Source organism: Schistocerca gregaria, chromosome 11 (assembly GCF_023897955.1).
Source record: "Schistocerca gregaria isolate iqSchGreg1 chromosome 11, iqSchGreg1.2, whole genome shotgun sequence".
Taxonomy (NCBI): Eukaryota; Metazoa; Arthropoda; class Insecta; order Orthoptera; family Acrididae; genus Schistocerca; species Schistocerca gregaria.
Window position 1 is genome coordinate 141,737,816 of NC_064930.1, and position 20,052 is coordinate 141,757,867.

The 20,052-nt window shown below is 44.7% G+C and overlaps 1 protein-coding gene across 1 annotated transcript in view; it reads left to right on the forward strand.

Moving 5' to 3' along the window:
• Positions 1–20,052, forward strand: part of LOC126295063 (forkhead box protein D1-like) — a 443,237-nt gene that overhangs the window by 53,200 nt on the left and 369,985 nt on the right. The window contains exon 2 of the mRNA XM_049987310.1: positions 19,812–20,019. Within this exon, the coding sequence (XP_049843267.1) occupies positions 19,993–20,019 (27 nt within the window). The 5' untranslated portion in view covers positions 19,812–19,992. The remainder of the gene's footprint in view (positions 1–19,811; positions 20,020–20,052) is intronic.

Consider the following 20,052-nt stretch of genomic DNA (forward strand, 5'->3'; position numbering starts at 1 on the left):
GGGGGGGGGGGGGGGGGGGGGGGCTCCGGCCCTCGCCCAACATTTCGCGACGGTCGAATGCGCCGTTTTCGCAACCGCCCAGCAAAGCCACGCGCCAGCAGTGTGGGCTACGGGGGCGTTCGCCTCTCGCCGCAGCTGTTATCTCACACGACTGAGCACTGCTGGCCTCGCGAAGAGGACGGCGCACAAGTTGATTCTTGAAAAGAGGGCACTGTCAACGCTTAGTTACTGTAGCCAACTAAGTTAACATTATTTCTGTGACACGATTTCAGTAAACCCAAATTAAATTACTTATCTGGGAACCAAAGAAAAAGTTCCAAATATTGACGAAAACATTATTAATCAAATGTTCAAATGTGTGTGAAATCTTATGCGACTTAACTAGGAGGTCATCAGTCCAACAGCTTACACACTACTTATTCTAAATTATCCTACGAACAAACACACACACCCACGTCCGGCGTAGGACTCGAACCTCCGTCGGTTTGCAGTAGGGTTTTGGAGCATATACTGTATTCAAACATTATGAATCACCTCGAAGGGAACGATCTATTGACACGTAATCAGCACGGTTTCAGAAAACATGGCTCTTGTGCAACACAGCTAGCGCTTTATTCGCACGAAGTAATGGCCGCTATCGACAGGGGATCCCAAGTTGATTCCGTATTTCTAGATTTCCGGAAAGCTTTTGACACCGTTCCTCACAAGCGACTTCTAATCAAACTGCGGAGCTATGGGGTATCGTCTCAGTTGTGCGACTGGATTCGTGATTTCCTGTCAGGAAGGTCGCAGTTCGTAGTAATAGACGGCAAATCATCGAGTAAAACTGAAGTGATATCAGGTGTTCCCCAGGGAAGCGTCCTGGGACATCTGCTGTTCCTGATCTATATAAATGACCTAGGTGACAATCTGAGCAGTTCTCTCAGGTTGTTCGCAGATGATGCTGTAATTTACCGTCTAGTGAGGTCACCCGAAGACCAGTATCAGTTGCAAAGCGATTTAGAAAAGATTGCCGTACGGTGTGGCAGGTGGCAGTTGACGCTAAATAACGAAAAGTGTGAGGTGATCCACACGAGTTCCAAAAGAAATCCGTTGGAATTCGATTACTCGATAAATAGTACAATTCTCGAGGCTGTCAGTTCAACTAAGTACCTGGGTGTTAAAATTACGATCAACTTCAGTTCGAAAGACCACATAGATAATATAGTGGGGAAGGCGAGCCAAAGGTTGCGTTTCATTGGCAGGACACTCGGAAGATGCAACAAGTCCACTAAAGAGACAGCTTACACTACACTCGTTCGTCCTCTGTTAGAATATTGCTGCGCGGTGTGGGATCCTTACCAGGTGGGATTGACGGAGGACATCGAAAGGGTGCAAAAAAGGGCAGCTCGTTTTGTATTATCACGTTATAGGGGAGAGAGTGTGGCAGGTATGATACGCGAGTTGGGACAGAAGTCATTAAAGCAAAGACGTTTTTCTTCGCAGCGAGATCTATTTACGAAATTTCGGTCACCATCTTTCTCTTCGGAATGCGAAAATATTTTGTTGAGCCCAACCTACGTAGGTAGGAATGATCATCAAAATAGAATAAGAGAAATCAGAGCTCGAACAGAAAGGTTTAGGTGTTCGTTTTTCCCGCGCGCTGTTCGGGAGTGGAATAGTAGAGAGATAGTATGATTGTGGTTCGATGAACCCTCTGCCAAGCACTTAAATGTGAATTGCAGAGTAGACATGTAGAGTGTAGACCAGCCGCATTGTCCATGACTGTAGCGCCCTGGACCACTCGGCTAACCCCGCGCGGCCATTATTAATCAATCTTGGCAACATACATCAACTGAACTTTCCATAAAAGCATTATTTCATAAAGTTCTGAAAAGTTTTGTAACTTTTATATATTCCTCACCTAGTCCCTCTGTGAGGGATAAGCGATGTATGATAACTGAAGAAAATTTCGCAATTGTCGTAAAGTAAACGAATCAATGTCTGTGTCCGTATGGGTTAAAGGAGCACTGAATTGTGCAAAGATTAAAGCTCTTGGTGATGTCACGCATTATTATAGAAACTGAAACAAAGCACCTGTCCTTTCCTTATTTGACCTTGAGAAAATAAAAAAAAATAAAATATGTTACAGGACAGCAATAAAGGAACCTGTTGGGTCATGGAAAATCTTATGTGGACATGTGTCCGGAAACGCTTATTTTCCATGTTAGAGCTCATTTTATTACTTCTCTTCAAATCACATTAATCATGGAATGGAAACACGCAGCAACAGAACGTACCAGCGTGACTTCAAACACTTTGTTACTGGAAATGTTCAAAATGTCCTCCGTTAGCGAGGATACGTGCATCCACCCTCCGTCGCATGGAATCCTTGATGCGCTGATGCAGCCCTGGAGAATGGCGTATTGTATCACAGCCGTCCACAATACGAGCACGAAGAGTCTCTACATTTGGTATCGGGGTTGCGTAGACGAGAGCTTTCAAATGCCCCCATAAATGAAAATCGAGAGGGTTGAGGTCAGGAGAGCGTGGAGGCCACGGAATTGGTCCGCCTCTACCAATCCGTCGGTCACCGAATCTGTTGTTGAGAAGCGTACGAACACTTGGACTGAAATGTGCAGGAACTCCATCGTGCATGAACCACATGTCGTGTCGTACTTGTAAAGGCACGTGTTCTAGCATCATGACAACGTGCTCCATTGAGCGTAGGTGGAAGAACGTGGAGCCAATCGAGACATCACCGACAATGCCTGTCCAAACGTTCACAGAAAATCTGTATTCATGACGTGATTCCACAATTGTGTGCGGATTCTCGTCAGCCCACACATGTCGATTGTGAAAATTTACAATTTTATCACGTCGGAATGAAGCCTCATCCGTAAAGAGAACATTTGCACTGAAAAGAGGATTGACACATTGTCGGGTGAACCATTCGCAGAAGTGTACCCGTGGAGGCCAATCAGCTGCTGATAGTGCCTGCACACGCTGTACACGGTACGGAAACAACTGGTTCTCCTGTAGCACTCTCCATACAGTGACGTGGTCAACGTTACCTTGTACAGCAGCAACTTCTGTGACGCTGACATTAGGGTTATCGTCAACTGCACGAAGAATTGCCTCGTCCATTGCAGGTGTCCTCGTCGTTCTACGTCTTCTCCAGTCGCGAGTCACAGGCTGGAATGTTCCGTGCTCCCTAAGACGCCGATCAATTGCTTCGAACGTCTTCCTGTCGGGACACCTTCGTTCTGGAAACCTGTCTCGATACAAACGTACCGCGCCACAGCTACTGCCCCGTGCTAATCCACACATCAAATGGGCATCTGCCAACTCCGCATTTGTAAACATTACACTGACTGCAAAACCACGTTCGTGATGAACACTAACCTGTTGATGCTACGTACTGATGTGCATGATGCTAGTACTGTAGAGCAATGAGTCGCATGTCAACACAAGCACCGAAGTCAACATTGCCTTCCTTCAATTGGGCCAACTGGCGGTGAATCGAAATTAAGCGTTTCCGGACACATGTCCACATAACATCTTTTCTTTATTTGTGTGTGATGAATGTTTACTGAAAGTTTGGTCGTACCTTTTTGTAACACGCTATATATATATATATATATATATATATATATATATATATATATATATATATATATATATATATATATATATGTCCTGCCAGTTACAGCCAGTGTTTTTTTTTCTAAAAAAAGTTTGAAGGCACACCGACATTGGAGATAACGCTGCGAAAATTACTGATAACTGAAGCATAGGATACCACCCATCTGCTTTTAGCCATGATATAATCAACAAGCCAAACTGGAAAAAAAACTGGTATCGGACTCTTCAGTTGACTTTCAGCTCAAAGGAAGCAGGCGATACCGAGAAATACCCAAACATACAAGAGAATGTGGTATCGAACAAAACAGTTTATATCGCCTCAAATGAAGCATGCGATTCCCACCAACCCCTGAGCAATAAAAGAAAACTGTATCGTACCCTTCAATTGACGCATAATATACCTCAAATGAAACAGGTGAGTCCAATCAACCCTCCGACATACAAAACAATACGAGGAAATATTACCGAACACATATTTTAACCTATACAACACCACTAAAAGACACAATACAGCAAAAGCCATCCACACCTATCATGAACAACAGTAGAAACTACACTACCAAAATCTTTTGTAACCTTGTTTGGCTCCCGAAATGGCATAGATGATGGGTGGTATCCCGTGCTGACCCAATTTTTAATACAGCTGAAAATTTATTTAACTATAAAACTACAGTGTAACTTACATTGATAGCGTGTCAATGACATCGCTTTTCCCACCAAAAACTGCAATGGTATCGTTCGTATTGCAATTACCAACACGAAAAAATGAAATAAAAAAATCTACGTCCGCGAAGTAAATGTTTGGCACTCTTCCAAGTTCTCAACGTCGTAAAAAAATTACTTTGATGACGAAAAGGTTTAGGGGTACCCATCCCCCAGAAATCAGCACTGGTGTCAACTATATATAACTTCGATATGCTATTGTGCTATGTGCGGCGTTCTAGCGGGACGCTACTAGTGTTTTATTGGATGACCTGTTTGGATAGAGCTTATGCCTTCGTCATCGAATCTTATGCTTTAAAATGTTTGTGACATGTTTTCCATTACCAGTGCGAGCCGGCAGTTGCCAACTGGTGGGGAGCATGGACGCTTGTAATCGGCGCAGTATAGTTATGTTTATGTTTGTACAACATACTTTTATAACTGACATGCCAATGTGTCGCGATCTACAAGTTAGTGTGCAGTGCATCTGGAATGTCTTCACCTACCTCTACATCGGTACATCTTTTGCGTTATCGACCACTTTCATTTCTGCACTGTGTGAACGGGGCAGATTGCAGAAGCCACTAAAGGTATGAGAGCGCATCCTACACTGTGACATAGCATCACTGTCAACTGCGTTATCATTAATGTTATCATCGACACGATTATCGCCATCATAATCACCACTGTCATCATCAACATCATCATACCCAGCATCCTCATAGTCTACATCTACATGGATACTCAGCAAATCACATTGAAGTGCCTGGCAGAGGGTTCATCGAACCACCTTCACAATTCTCTATTATTCCAATCTCGTACAGCGCGCGGAAAGAACGAACACCTACATCTTTCCGTACGAGCTCTGATTTTCCTTATTTTATCGTGGTACTCGTTCCTCCCTATGTAACTCGGTGTCAACAAAATATTTACGCATTCGGAGGAGAAACTTGGTGATTGAAATTTCGTGACAAGATTCCGTCGCAACGGAAAACGCCTTTCTTTTAATGATGTCCATCCCAAATCCTGTATCATTTCAGTAACACTCTCTCCCATATTTCGCGACAATACAAAACGTGCTGCATTTCTTTGAACTTTTTCGATGTACTCCGTCAGTCCTATCTCGTAAGGATCCCACAACGCGCAGCAGTATTCTAAAAGAGGACGGACAAGCGTAGTGTAGGCAGTCTCTTTAATAGATCTGTTACATTTTCTAAGTGTCCTGCCAATAAAAACGCAGTCTTTGGTTAGCCTTCCCCACAACATTTTGCCGGCCGCGGTGGTCTCGCGGTTCTAGGCGCGCAGTCCGGAACCGCGCGACTGCTACGGTCGCAGGTTCGAATCCCGCCTCGGGCATGGATGTGTGTGATGTCCTTAGGTTAGTTAGGGTTAAGTAGTTCTAAGTTCTAGGGGACTGATGACCTCAGAAGTTGAGTCCCATAGTGCTCAGAGCCATTTGAACCATTTGAACAACATTTTCTGTGTGTTCTTTCCAATTTAGGTTGTTCGCAATTGAAATACCAAGGTTTTTAGTTGAACTTACGGCCTTTACATCTGACTGCTTTTATCGTGTAACCGAAGTTTAACGGATTCATTTTAGCACTCATGTGGATTACCTCGCACTTTTCGTTACTTGGGGGCAACTGTAAATTTTCCCACCATTCCGATATCTTTTCTAAATCGTTTTGCAGTTTCTTTTGGTCTTTTGATGAGTTTATTAGTCGATAAACGACAGCGTTATCTGCAAAAAACCTAAGATGGCTGCTCAGATTGTGTTTCAAATCGTTTCTATAGAGAGGAACAGCAAAGGGCCTATAAAACTTAAGGAACGCCAGAAATAACTTCTGTTTTACTTGATGATTTCCGTCAATTTCTACGAGCTGTGACCTCTCTGACAGGAAGTCACAAGTGCAGTCACGTGACTGAGACGATATTCGATAAGCACGTAATTTCCAGAATGAGATTTTCACTCTGCAGCGGAGTGTGCGCTGATATGAAACTTCCTGCTTGATTAAAACTGTGTGCCGGACCAAGACTCGAACTCCGGACCTTTGCCTTTCTCGGGCAAGTGCTCTATGAACTGGGCTACCCAAGCACGACTCACGCCCCGTCCTCACAGCTCTACTTATGCAGAGTTCGAGTCTCGGTCCAGCACACAGTTTTAATCTGCCAGAAAGTTTCAAAGCACGTAATTTCACCACAAAACCGCTTGTGTGGTACAGTGTCGAAAGCCTTCTGGGATTCCAGAAATACGGAATCGATCTGAAATCCTTTGTCAGTAGCACTCAACACTTCATGTGAATAAAGAGCCAGTTGTGTTTCACAAGAACGATGTTCTCTAAAGCCATGTTGCCCTTGACAAAATGTGACGGCACTTGTAACATTAACCCCAGGACGCCCAAGCCTTTTATTCTAAATTGGATGCCTGAGGTGGGGTTCGGCGAGCCCACACGTATTAAATACGTTTACAGCTTTCAAAATGGTTTATGTATTTTAACTAAGGCATCGGTTTATAAATGTTGTAAACTGTTATAAATATTGTATTGAATGAATAAAAAATTGACATATTTCAATACAAAATACGGATGTGTTCATATACAATAGACTACTTTGAGTCCTCAACTTCAAGGCAAGAGACACACTCCACAATTTGTTTCTGTGTGTGTGTTACACACATGTTTATGACACTGTCCACAATACTGCTTTGGTTTACTTAGATTGTTGTACTTCTGCTTCTTTGTTTTAGCTTCTCTTACACAAACATGGCACCGACCTTTCCCTGCAGGAGGCTGACGTGCTTCTGTTGTCACTTCTTTGAGTTTCTTTAGCAGAATAGTCTCTATTCATTGAACAATTTGGTTAGATAACACTCTTGCATTGACACTTCTTTCTTCTACCTGCAATTTCACTAGTTCCATCCCAGCTTTCTTTACATTCCATATAGGATGTTTTCTGGATGAATATGGTGGTTGCATTGATAGCACAGACGTCCATGAGAGATTAAAATACAGATAGGAGCCATCTCTTTGTTCCCCTCTTGCAGGTGTACATACGTGCCATTTGATCAGTGGTATCAATTCCACCTTTAGTGGAATTATAATATGCATTTATCTCTCCTATTGACAACATCAGTAAGTTTTTACTTGGTTTCGTTTCTGCTGTGTAGGACACCAAAGTTACTGGAGGCCTACGTGTTGGGAACTGCACTAACTCACTGCAAGTTTACAAGATAAATATCAGCTGACTGACATCAACCATCACTTTCTCTGAAAGTAAACCGATTGTTGTGAATATTCAAGAATACCAACCAACTAGCAACTAACCTGCATTTCAAGGTATTAAACGTGGAAAAAACGAACATGAGGCTATTTGCATAGTGTGTGCGTAGGTACAACGCACTGTAGGTACGGAACACTGAACAATGCTTAACATTTGTAGAAAGCACACACATGACGATTACAACTGATCAGGTTACTCAACTGTACGTGTTTAAAAACCAAGTCTCCCGCAATTTTATTTTCTGGCAATAGTTTTCAGTTATTCAAAAAAATACACTACTGGCCATTAAAATTGCTACACCACGAAGATGCCGTGCTACAGGCGCTAAATTTAACCGACAAGAAGAAGATGCTGTGATATGCAAATGATTCGCTTTCCAGAGCATTCGCACAAGGTTGACGCCGGTGGCGACACCTACAACGTGCTGACGTCAGGAAAGTTTCGAAAAAGCGATTTCTCATACATAAACAGCAGTTGACCGGCGTTGCCTCGTGAAACGTTGTTGTGATGCGTCGTGTAAGGAGGAGAAATGCGTACCATCGCGTTTCCGACTTTGATAAAGGTCGGATTGTAGCCTATCGCGATTGCGGTATATCGTATCGCGACATTGCCGCTCGCGTTGGTCGAGATCCAATGACTGTTAGCAGAATATGGAATCGGTGGGTTCAGGAGGGTAATACGGAACGCTGTGCTGGGTCCCAACGGCCTCGTATCACTAGCAGTCGAGATGACAGGCATCTTATCCGCACGGCTGTAACGTATCGTGCAGCGACGTCTCGATCCCTGAGTCAACAGATGGAGACGTTTGCAAGACGACAACCACCTGCACGAACAGTTCGACGACGTTTGCAGCAGCACGGACTATCAGCTCGAAGACCGTGGCTGCGGTTACCCTTGACGCTGCATCACAGACAGGAGCGCCTGCGACGGAGTACTCGACGATGAACCTGGGTGCACGAATGGCAAAACTTCATTTTTTCTGATGAATCCAGGTTATGTTTACAGCATCAGGATGGTCTCATCCGTGTTTGGCGACATCCCAGTAAACGCACGTTGGCAGCGTGTATTCGTCATCGCCATACTGGCGTATCACCTGGCGTGATGGTATGGGGTGCCATCGGTTACACGTCTCCGTCACCTCTTATTCGAATTGACGGCACTTTGAACAGTGGACGTTATATTTCAGATGTGTTACGACCCGTGGCTCTACCCTCCATTCGATCCCTCCGAAACCTTACATTTCAGCAGGATAATGCACGACCGCGCGTTGCAGGTTCTGTACGGGCCTTTGTGGATACAAAAAATATTCGACTGTTGGCCTGGCCAGCATATTCTCCAGAATTCTCACCGATTGAAAACGTCTGGTCAATGGTGGCCGTGCAACTGGCTCGTCACAATACGCCAGTCACTACTCTCGATGAACTGTGGTATCGTGTTGAAGCTGCACGGGCAGCTGTACCTGTACACGCCATCCGAGCTCTGTTTGACTCAGTGTCCAGGCGTATCGAGGCCGTTATTAGAGCCAGAGCTGTTTGTTCTGGGTACTGATTTCTCAGGATCTATGCACCCAAATTGCGTCAAAATGTCAGTTCAAGTATGAAATATTTGTCCAATGGAAAACCGTTTACCATCTGCATTTCTTCTTGGTGTAGCAATTTTAATGGCCAGTAGTGTATTTTAGAATGACCATGTCAGAAAATGCTGAAGGTATTTGAATTTTCACACGACCCGCTTTCTAGACAAATAAAGGAGGCAGACTCAAAATGGCCAATTCCAAGATGGTCTATGTCAAGATGGCACTCATGTTCGCTAACCGTTAAAGGTAGCCAGCCTTACCCATACCTTACTGGAATATTCAGGATTCCCCATTCCTGCAGGAATTTGACATAACAGGGTGTAGTGCGACTTTTGGCTGCCCCTGTATTGTGCTCCAACGTTATCAGTTACCTCGAGGGAAATGATCTAGGTAGAACTAATCAGGACGAATTCAGAAAATTTCATGCATGTGAAATACAGCAAACCTTTATTCACTCGATGTAATCACTGCAATCAATAGGGGTACTCAAGTTGATTCCACATTTTTAGATTTCTAGAAGGCTTTTGTCACTGTATCACCGGCCGGTGTGACCATGTGCTTGTAGGAGCTGCAGCCCGGAACCGCGCGACCGCTACGGTCGCAGGTTCGAATCCTGCCTCGGGCATGGGTGTGTGTGATGTCCTTAGGTTTTAGTAGTTCTAAGTTCTAGGGGACTGATGACCTCAGATGTTAAGTCGCATTGTGCTCAGAGCCATTTGAACCATTTTTGACACTGTATCGTAGAAGCGACTTCTAATGAAATTGCGTGCCTACGCAGTATCGTCTCAGTTGTACGACTGGGTTCGTGATTTCCTGTCAGAGAGGTCACTGTTCGTAACGATTGACTTAAAGTCATTGAGTAAAACAGATGTAATATCTGGCGTTCCCTAAGCAATTGCTGTACACGGTCTACTGTTTGCAATCTACATAAACAGTTTAGGAGACAATCTGAGCAGCCCTATTAGATGACGCTGTCATTCACTCTCTAGTAAAGTCATCAGAAGATCAAAACCAATTGCAAAATCATTTAGACAACGTATCTGTAAGGAGCGAAAAGTCGGCATCGACCATAAATGATGAAAATTGTGAAGTCGTCCATATGAGTACTAAAAGGAATCTGCTAAATTTCGGTTAGAAGATAAGAGACACAAATCTAAATGTTGTAAACTCAACTAAATACTTCATCGACATGGTCACGTACGTGGATATTCTGCAAATCACACGTAAGTGCCTGGCAGAGGGTTCATCGAACCTCCATCACAAATAATTCTCTGTTATTCCATTGTGGAACAGGGCGCGGTAAAAAAACGAACGCCTATATCTTTCCCTAAGAGCTCTCATTTCCCTTATTTTATCGTGGTGATCGTTTCCCCCTATGTAGGTCGGCGCCAACATAATATTTTCGCATTCAGAGGAGAAAGTTAGTGACCGAAATTTCATGAGACGATTCCTCTGCAGCGAAAAAAGCCTTTGTTTTAATGTTCTCCATTCCAAATCCTCTATCATTTCTGTGACACTCTCTCTCATATTTCGCGATAATACAAAACGTGCTGCCCTTCTTTGAAGTTTTTCGATGTACTCCGTCAGTCCTATCTGGTAAGGATCCCACACCGCGCAGCAGTATTGTAAAAGAGGACGGACAAGAGTAGTGTAGGCTGTCTCCTTATTAGGTCTGTTACCTTTTCTAAGTTTCCGGCCAATAAAACGCAACCTTTGGTTAGCCTTCCCCGCAACATTTTCTATGTGTTCTTGCCAATTTAAGTTGTTCGTAATTGTAATACCTATGTTGTTTGTTGTTGTGGTCTTCACTCTTGAGACTGGTTTGCTGCAGCTCTCCATGCTACCCTATCCTGTGCAAGCTTCTTCATCTCCCATCACCTACTGCAGCCTACAGCCTTCTGAATCTGCTTGGTGTATTCATCTCTTGGTCTCCCTCTACCATTTTTACCCTCCACGCTGCCCTCCAGTACTAAATTGGTGATCCCTTGATGCCTCAGAACATGTCCTAGGTATTTAGTTACGGCTATCAGATCAGACTGGTTTATCGTGTAATCGAAGTTTATCGGATTCCTTTTAGCACTCATGTGGGTGACCTCACACTTTTCGTTGTTTAGGATCCACTGCCAGTTTTCGCACCATTCAGATATCTTTTCTAAATCGTTTTGCAGTTTGTTTTGATCTTCTGATGACTTTATTAGGCGACAAACGACAGCGTCGTCTGCAAACAAGCTAAGACGGCTGCTCAGATTGTCTCCTACATCGTTTATATAGGTAAGGAAATGCAAAGGGCATACAACATTGCCTTGGGGAACGCCAGAAATCACTTGTTTAACTCGATGACTTTCAGTCAATTACAACGAGCTGTGACCTCTCTGACAGGAAATCATGAAATCAGTGCCATAACTGAGACGATACTACATATGCACGCAGTTCCACGACAAGCAGCTTCTGTAGTACAATGTCAAAAGCCTTTTCGAAATCTAGAAGTACAGAATCAATTTGAAATGGCTTGCCAATGGCACTCAACACTTCGTGCAAATAAAGAGCTAGTTGTGTTTCACAGGAAAGATGTTTTCTTAACCCATGTTGACTGTGTGTCAATAGACAGTTTTTCTTCGACGTAATTCATAATGTTCGAACACAATATATGTTGTAAAATCCTGATGCATATCGACGTTAACGATATGGGCCTGCAGTTAAGTGGATTACTGCTACCACCTTTCCTGAGTATTGGTGTGACGTGTGCAACTTTCCAGTCTTTGGGTACGGATCTTTCGTCGACCGAACGGCTGTATATGATTGTTAATTATGGAGCTAATGCATCAGCATACTCCGAAAGGAACCTAATTGGTATACAGTCTCGACCAGAGGACTTGCATTTTTAAGTGATTTAAGTTGCTTCACTACTCCGAGGATATTTACTTCTGCGTTATCCGTATTGGCAGCTGTTCTCGACTCGAATTCTGGAATATTAATTCGTTTTCGTTTGTAAAGGCATTTCGGAAGGCTGTGTTTAGTAACTCTGATTTGGCAGCAATGTCTTGGATAGTATCTCCATTGCTATCGCGCAGAGAAGGCATTGATTGTTTCTTGCCACTAACATACTTCACATACGACCGGAATCTCTTTGGATTTTCTGCCAGGTTTCGAGAGAAAGTTCCGTTGTGGAAACTGTTGTAGGCAACTCGCTTTGAAAAACCGCGTTAAGTTTCGACCTTCTGTAAAAGATCGCCAATCTTGGGGATTTTGCGTCTGTTTAAATTCGGAATGTTTGTTTCGTTGTTTCTGCAACAGTGTTCTAACGCGTTTTGTGTACCAAGGAGGATCACCTCCGTCGTTTGTTAATTTATCTGTTATAAATCTCTCAGTTACAGCCGATACTATTTCTTTGAATTTAAGCCACATCTGGTCTACACTTATACAGGGTGTTACAAAAAGGTACGGCCAAAATGTCAGGAAACATTCCTAACACACAAATAAAGAAAAGATGTTATGTGGATATGTGTCCGGAAACGCTTAGTTTCCATGTTAGAGCTCATACTTTCGTCAGTATGTACTGTACTTCCTCGATTCACCGCCGTGATTTCATACTGGATTCTCTACCAGTACTGCTAGAACGTGTGCCTTTACAAGTACGACACAACATGTGGTTCATGCACGATGGAGCTCCTGCACATTTCAGTTGAGGTGTTCGTACGCTTCTCTACAACAGATTCGGTGACCGACGGATTGGTAGAGGCGGACCAATTTCGTGGCCTCCACGCTCTCCTGACCTCAACCCTCTCGACTTTCATTTATGGGGGCATTTGAAAGCTCTCGTCTACGCAACCCCGTTACCAAATGTAGAGACTCTTCGTGCTCGTATTGTGGACGGCTGTTATACAATACGCCATTCTCCAGGGCTGCATCAGCGCATCAGGGATTCCGTGCGACGGAGGGTGGATGCATGTATCCTCGCTAACGGAGGACATTTTGAACATTTCCTGTAACAAAGTGTTTGAAGTCACGCTAGTACGCTCTGTTGCTGTGTGTTTCCATTCCATGATTAATGTGATTTGAAGAGAAGTAATGAAATGAGCTCTAACATGGAAAGTAAGCGTTTCCGGACGCATGTCCGCATAACAAACTTTCTTTCTTTGTGTGTGAGGAATGTTTCCTGAAAGTTTGGCCGTACCTTTTTGTAACACCCTGTATTGTTAATTTGGAATGAGTAGAGATTGTCTCTTAGGAAGATGTCAAGTGAGTTTTTATCTTCTTTTTTGAATACGTATATTTTTCGCTTATTTTCAGAGGATTTGAGGATTACCACATTCAATCTCGCTACGACAACCCTGTGTTTACTAATCCGTTAATTGGTTTAGGTGCTCGTTATTAACTCAGGGTTATTTGCTGCTAAGAGTCCAAGTGTGTTTTCACAACCGTTTACTATTAGTGTGGGCTTATGAACTAACTGCTCGAAATAATTTTCAGAGAATGCGTTTAGTACAATTTCGGATGACATTTTATGCATACCTCCGGAATTAAACATATATTTTCGCCAACATATCGAGGGTAAATTGAAGTCACCACCGACTATTATCGTATGATTCGGGTACGTGTTTGAAATCAAACTCAAGTTTTCTTTGAACCATTCAGCAACTTTAACATCTGAATTGGGAGGTTGGTAAAAGGATCCAATTATTATTTTATACTGGTTGCCAACAGTGACTTCTGCCGATACTGACTCTCAGGAAGTATCTACTTCAATTTCGCGACAAGTTAAACAACTTCCGACAGCAACAAACACGCCACCACCAATCGTGTTTGGCCTATCCTTTCGGAACACCGTTAGGTTCTTCGACTGAGCTTATATCCGGCTTTAGCCTATAACCATTTCAGCATCAGTGCTTTCTATTAGCGCTTGGAGCTCTGGTAGTTTCCCAACACAGCTACGACTATTTACAACTGTTATCCAGATGGTTCCTGTATCTACGTTTTTCGTGTGTTTAGCCAGCACCCTCTGACGTGACATTTCGATTAAGCTACGTGTTTTGGAGGGAGCTGAGTAGGAGTTCGATTTATTGAGGTTCGAATTTGCAAGAGTAGACGTAAGGCCAGGATTCAGACTGAAATGGGATTTCTGAATGAGAAATCCACTTCGTATTCTTTGCCTGCACACAGAATGCAGATAGTTTTACGGTTAGTTAGTATTGGCGGCTGTGCTGAAATGTTTATCATTTGCACATCCAAGGAGGTAGTGCGATGATTATTGTATACCGCCAAAGTGGTCTTGTAATATTAATAGAGTGCAGTGTAAGCGCAAATGAAACCTATATGAAAAAGTAATCCAATCTTTTCAAGACATCTAGACTTGGGCAGGTCGTGCAGCTAGGGTCTCCCGTCGGGTAGACCGTTCGCCGGGTGGAGTCTTTCGATTTGACGCCACTTCGGCGACTTGCGCGTCGATGGGGATGAAATGATGACGATTAGGACAGCATAACACCCAGTCCCTGAGCGGAGAAAATTTCCGACCCAGCCGGGAATCGAACCCGGGCGCTTAGGATTGACATTCTCCCTTGGTGACCATTTTTTTTTAGTCTCATTTTGTTCGTTGTATCTGCTCGGTGCGGACGTCGCAAGACACCCCTTTCAGTTCGTAGTTGATCCATTAACTCAGTTGTTTTTTTTTTTTTTGTTTTTATTACAGAGGGCAACTAACCTTCTGACCGAACACACTGAGTTATCGTGCCGGCTGTTAAATTTATACTGGACTGGTAACTTTTGGATTTTGTTCGTCGTTGATCGTTGTGTTTGGTCGTTGCGGACGTCACACGAGTTCCGTTCAAGTTCGATTGTTGACCCTTCCACTCAGTTTTTTACTACATAGGTCAACCGGCTCTCTGACCGAACACGCTGAGCTACCGTGCCGGCTACGACTCAGCTACTGGGGGCGAACACTTTGGTAGGTCTGAAGCCTAAATCAAACGGGGACATTCCATTGAGGAACTAACAACTTACTGCTCGCCACCACCGAATTCGTCCATATTCATGGTACACACTGAGGCGACAAAAGTCATGGGACACCTCGTAATATCGTGTCGGACCTCAAACGCTTCCAATAGAGATTGCACGAGATTGGAATAATAGAGGATTATTGTGAAGGTCGTTCGATGAACCCTCTGGCAGGTACTTAGGTGTAATTTGTACAGTATCAAAGGTCGAAAACGCCGCCATACTTCGGTAATACTTCGGCAACTATCTGCAAAGTTCAGCAACATCTCTTCAAAAATGGTTCATATGGCTCTGAGCACTATGGAACTCGACATCTGAGGTCACCAGTCCCCTAGAACGTACAACTACTTAAACCTAACTAACCTAAGGACATCACACACATCCATGCCCGAGGCAGGATTCGAGCCTGCGACCGTAGCAGCAGCGCGGTTCCGCACTGAAGCGCCTAGAACCGCTCGGCCAAACCGGCCGGCATGTCGGACCTCCTACGGCCCGGCGTACTGCAGAAACTCGACAGATGGACTGAAGAAGTCGTTGGAAATTCCCTGCATAAATATTGACCAATGCGACTTTTATAGACGTCCGCAACTGCGAAAGTGTTCCCGGTGAAGGATTTTGTGCACGAACTGACCTCTCGCTGCGATTCATGTCTGACAATGTGGGTGGACAAATCATTCGCACCAACTATCCAGAATGTCCTTCAAACCAGTCGCTAACAGCTGTGCTCACTTGGCATGGGGCATCGTCATCCGCAAAAATTCTGCATCTACATCTACATTTATACTCCGCAAGGCACCCAACGGTGTGTGGCGGAGGGCACTTTACGTGCCACTGTCATTACCTCTCTTTCCTGTTCTTGTCATGTACGGTTCGCGGGAAGAACGAATGCCGGAAAGCCTCCGTGCGCGCTCGAATATCTCTAATTTTACGTTCGTGATCTCCTTGGGAGGTATAAGTAGGGGGAGGCAATATATTCGATACCTCATCCAGAAACGCACCCTCTCGAAACCTGGACAGCAAGCTACACCGCGATGCAGAGCGCCTCTCTTGCAGAGTCTGCCACTTCAATTTGCTAAACATCTCCGTCACGCTTACCAAATAACCCTGTCACGAAACGCGCCGCTCTTCTTTGGATGTTCTCCACCTCCTCTGTCGAGACCTGGTACGGATCCCACACTGATGAGCAATACTCAAGAATAGGTCGAACGAGTGTTTTGTAAGCCACCTCCTTTGTGGATGGACTACATTTTCTAAGGACTCTCCCAATGAATCTCAACCTGGTAACCGCCTTACCAACAATTAATTTATATGATCATTTCACTTCAAATCGTTCCGCACGCATACCACCAGGTATTTCACAGAAGTAACTGCTACCAGTGTTTGTTCCGCTATCATACAATAAAGGATCCTTCTTTCTATGTATTCTCAATACATTACACTTGTCTATGTTAAGGGTCAGTTGCCACTCCTTGCACCAAGTGCCTATCCGCTGCAGATCTTCCTGCATTTCGCTGCAATTTTCTAATGGTGCAACTTCTCTGTATACTACAGCATCATCCGCGAAAAGCCGCACGGAACTTCCGACACTATCTACTAGGTCATTTATATATATTGTGAAAAGCAATAGTCCCCCCTGTGGCTCGCCAGAGGTTACTTTAACGTCTGTAGACGTCTCTCTGTTGATAACAACGTGCTGCGTTCTGTTTGCTAAAAACTCTTCAATCCAGCCACACAGCTGGTCTGATATTCAGTAGGCTCTTAATTTGTTTATAAGGCGACAGTGCGGAACTGTATCGAATGCCTTACGGAAGTCAAGGAAAATGGCATCTACCTGGGAGCCTGTATCTAATATTTTCTGGGTCTCGTGAACAAGTAAAGCGAGTTGGGTCTCACACGATCGCTATTTCCGGAATCCATATTGATTCCTACGGTGTTGATTCTGGGTTTCCAGAAACGACATGGTACTCGAGCAAAAAACATGTTCTAAAATTCTACAACAGATCGACGTCAGAGATATAGTTTTGCGCATCTGCTCGACGACCCTTCTTGAAGACCGGAACTACCTGTGCTCTTTTCCAATGATTTGGAGCCTTCCGTTCCGCTAGAGACTTGCGGTACACGGCACATTCTTTCGCGTACTCTGTGTAGAGTAGGAATGGCTGCAGAAGTCTTCAAGTAGGGAACATAACCATTTGCACTCAATGATCGGTTCACTTGGACCAGATAACCCAGTCCATTCCATGCAAACACAGCCCGCACCGTTGTGGGGCCTCCACCAGCTCGCTCAGTGCACTGTTGACGATCTCGGTCCATGGCTTCGTGGGTCTGCCGCACACATCAGCTGTCACCAACTGAAATCGGGACTCAGCTGACCAGGCCTCGGTTCTCCAGTCATCTAGGGTCCAACTGGTACGGACCCGAGCACAGGAGAGGCGCTGCTGGCGATGTGGTGCTGTTGCCAAAGACATTCGGGTCGGTCGTCTGCTGACACAGCCCATTAACGCCAAATTTCACCAAACTGTCCAAACGGGTACCTTACTCGTTGGGGGTTGGGTTGTTTTGGGGGAAGAGACCGAACAGCGAGGTTATCGGGCTCATTGGATTAGGGAAGCTTGGGGAAGGAAGTCGGCCGTGACCTTTCAAAGGAACCATCCCAGTATTTGCCTGGAACGATATAGAGAAATCTCGGAAAACCTAAATCTGGATGGCCGGACGCGGGTTTGAACTGTCGTCCTCCCGAATGCGGGTCCAGTGTGCTAGCCACTGCGCCACCTCGCTCGGTACCTTACTCGTACGTCCCGCATTGATTTCTGCGGTTATTTCACGGGGTTGCTTGTCTGTCAGCACTGACGACTCTACGCAAACGCCGCTGCTCTCGGTCGTTAAGTGGAGGCCGTCGGCCACTGCGTTGTCCGTGGTGAGAGGTGATGCCCGACATTTAGTTTTCCCGGCACACTCTTGACGCCGTGGATCGCGGAATACTGGATTGCCTAACGATTTTCGCGATGAAGTGACGCATGCGTCTAGCTCCAAGCTCCAGTTCCGCATTCAAAGTCTGTTTAACTCCTCTCGTGCGGCCGTAACAGCTTCGGAAAACCTTTAGACAGGAATCACCGGAGTACAAATGATAGCTCCGGCAATGCACCGCCCATCTATGCCTTCTGTAAGTGTTGGTACAGTAAAAACTCGATTAACCGTCACTCCTTAAACCGTCACTTTCTGTTAACCGTCAGTGGTGTAACAGCACAATAATACAGGTACTGTAATAACAGAATGCTCTAACGTGCAGTGACGCGTTCGCTTTCTTTATTTACTCCATTTTAGTGGGAAGTGAGTGTACCCGCCCGCCGTAGAGTGGCACATAAGATATGACCCTCACTTGACGTGCTAACACGTCTCCCCCTCTTCTTGCTTCTGTCTCACTTGTGAGTCAACAATCACCACTGGATCAGTTTCCAGTTGTGGCGAGAAGACTGTAACTGTCGCAGTGTATCTAGCGGGCTGTGCCGTGTTACGTGTTTTCCACTTGAATATAGCTTTATTGACTAATATTTTACACTACCGTATTTAGTGCAGGTGTGTGTCATACAGTGACTTGATAAAATGTCTGAAAAACGTGAACGTGTTGTTTTAGGACTTAATCAAAAACTTGAAATTATAAAACGCTTAAGAATGGGCGAAACCTGCGAAAAGCGTCGCGCTGACTTATGGTATTGGAAGAACAACAGTTAACGATATAACACTTGATGCTGATAAAATAGAACAACGTGAGGCAACAGTGCAGAGCATGGATGGAGGTGTGCGAACAAGAAAGACGATGAAACCTGGAAAATATGATGAATTGGACGCTAGAATGTACCGATGGTTTATGCAACCAAGAAGTCAGGGGATTCCACTTTCAGGGCCTATAATAATGGCCAAAGGTGTTGAAATGGACAACAAACTTGATGGTGACTCGTGTTTTAAAGCAACTATCGGATGGCTCGACAAGTTTAAATTTCGTCACGGCATTCGCCAACTCGTTATCAGTTGAGAAAAAACTCATCGCGGATAGCTCTGTAATTGCTGAGTTCCGGCAGCAACTTAAAGAAAAAATGGCTGAATTGAATCTTGTTAGATGGCAAGTTTACAATTGTGAAGAAACTGGGCTTCGTTGGATGGCTTTACCACAAAAGACATTAGCACCACTCTCTGAAAAATCTGCTCCAGGTTTCAAAGTACAAAAATGTAATAAATAGTTTTATTTGATATTACAATAGTGTTTAGTTTCTTTTCGCTCCGAAATATTATTATATTACTGTGAGAGTGATATGTGTCTATACATAAAATAATTGATTGAGGTTATGTTTTGGAGGAATACAGTCAGTGATTCTGTTATCCGTCTATTCGCTCAACTGTCACGATCACGGTCCCGAAGACGACGGTTAATCGAGTTTCCAATGTACCACCAAGTGTATATGTGCATATCGCTATGCTATGAATCTTGTCGCCTCATTGCGTCACGGTGAGTACCTCCAACGCTTCGTCGGTGCTGCTCGGCCATAGCGCAATGTTGCCGCATTGCGGGAGCCCGACTGCGAGAATGTCGACGGAGACGCGTGGGCTCGGCCTGACGGTCGCCTTCTCTGTGGCTTCGCAGGGCCTGCGGCGTGCGCGGCCTCTCATCAGAAATGCTCCACTCCCACATGGGGAGCGGCTAGATACCGCCCCTGCACCAACACCGTCGATCGTCCGACGCCATCTTGCAGCTCCACACCTGCGATCGCAGGAACGTCCGCTCCCGCGAGGTTGGTACGACTGCAGACGGCTAACCGGCCGCCATGGTGTCCCACATCGCAACCGGCGCGGTAAGTTGCCAGCACTGATCCATCCCGTACTTA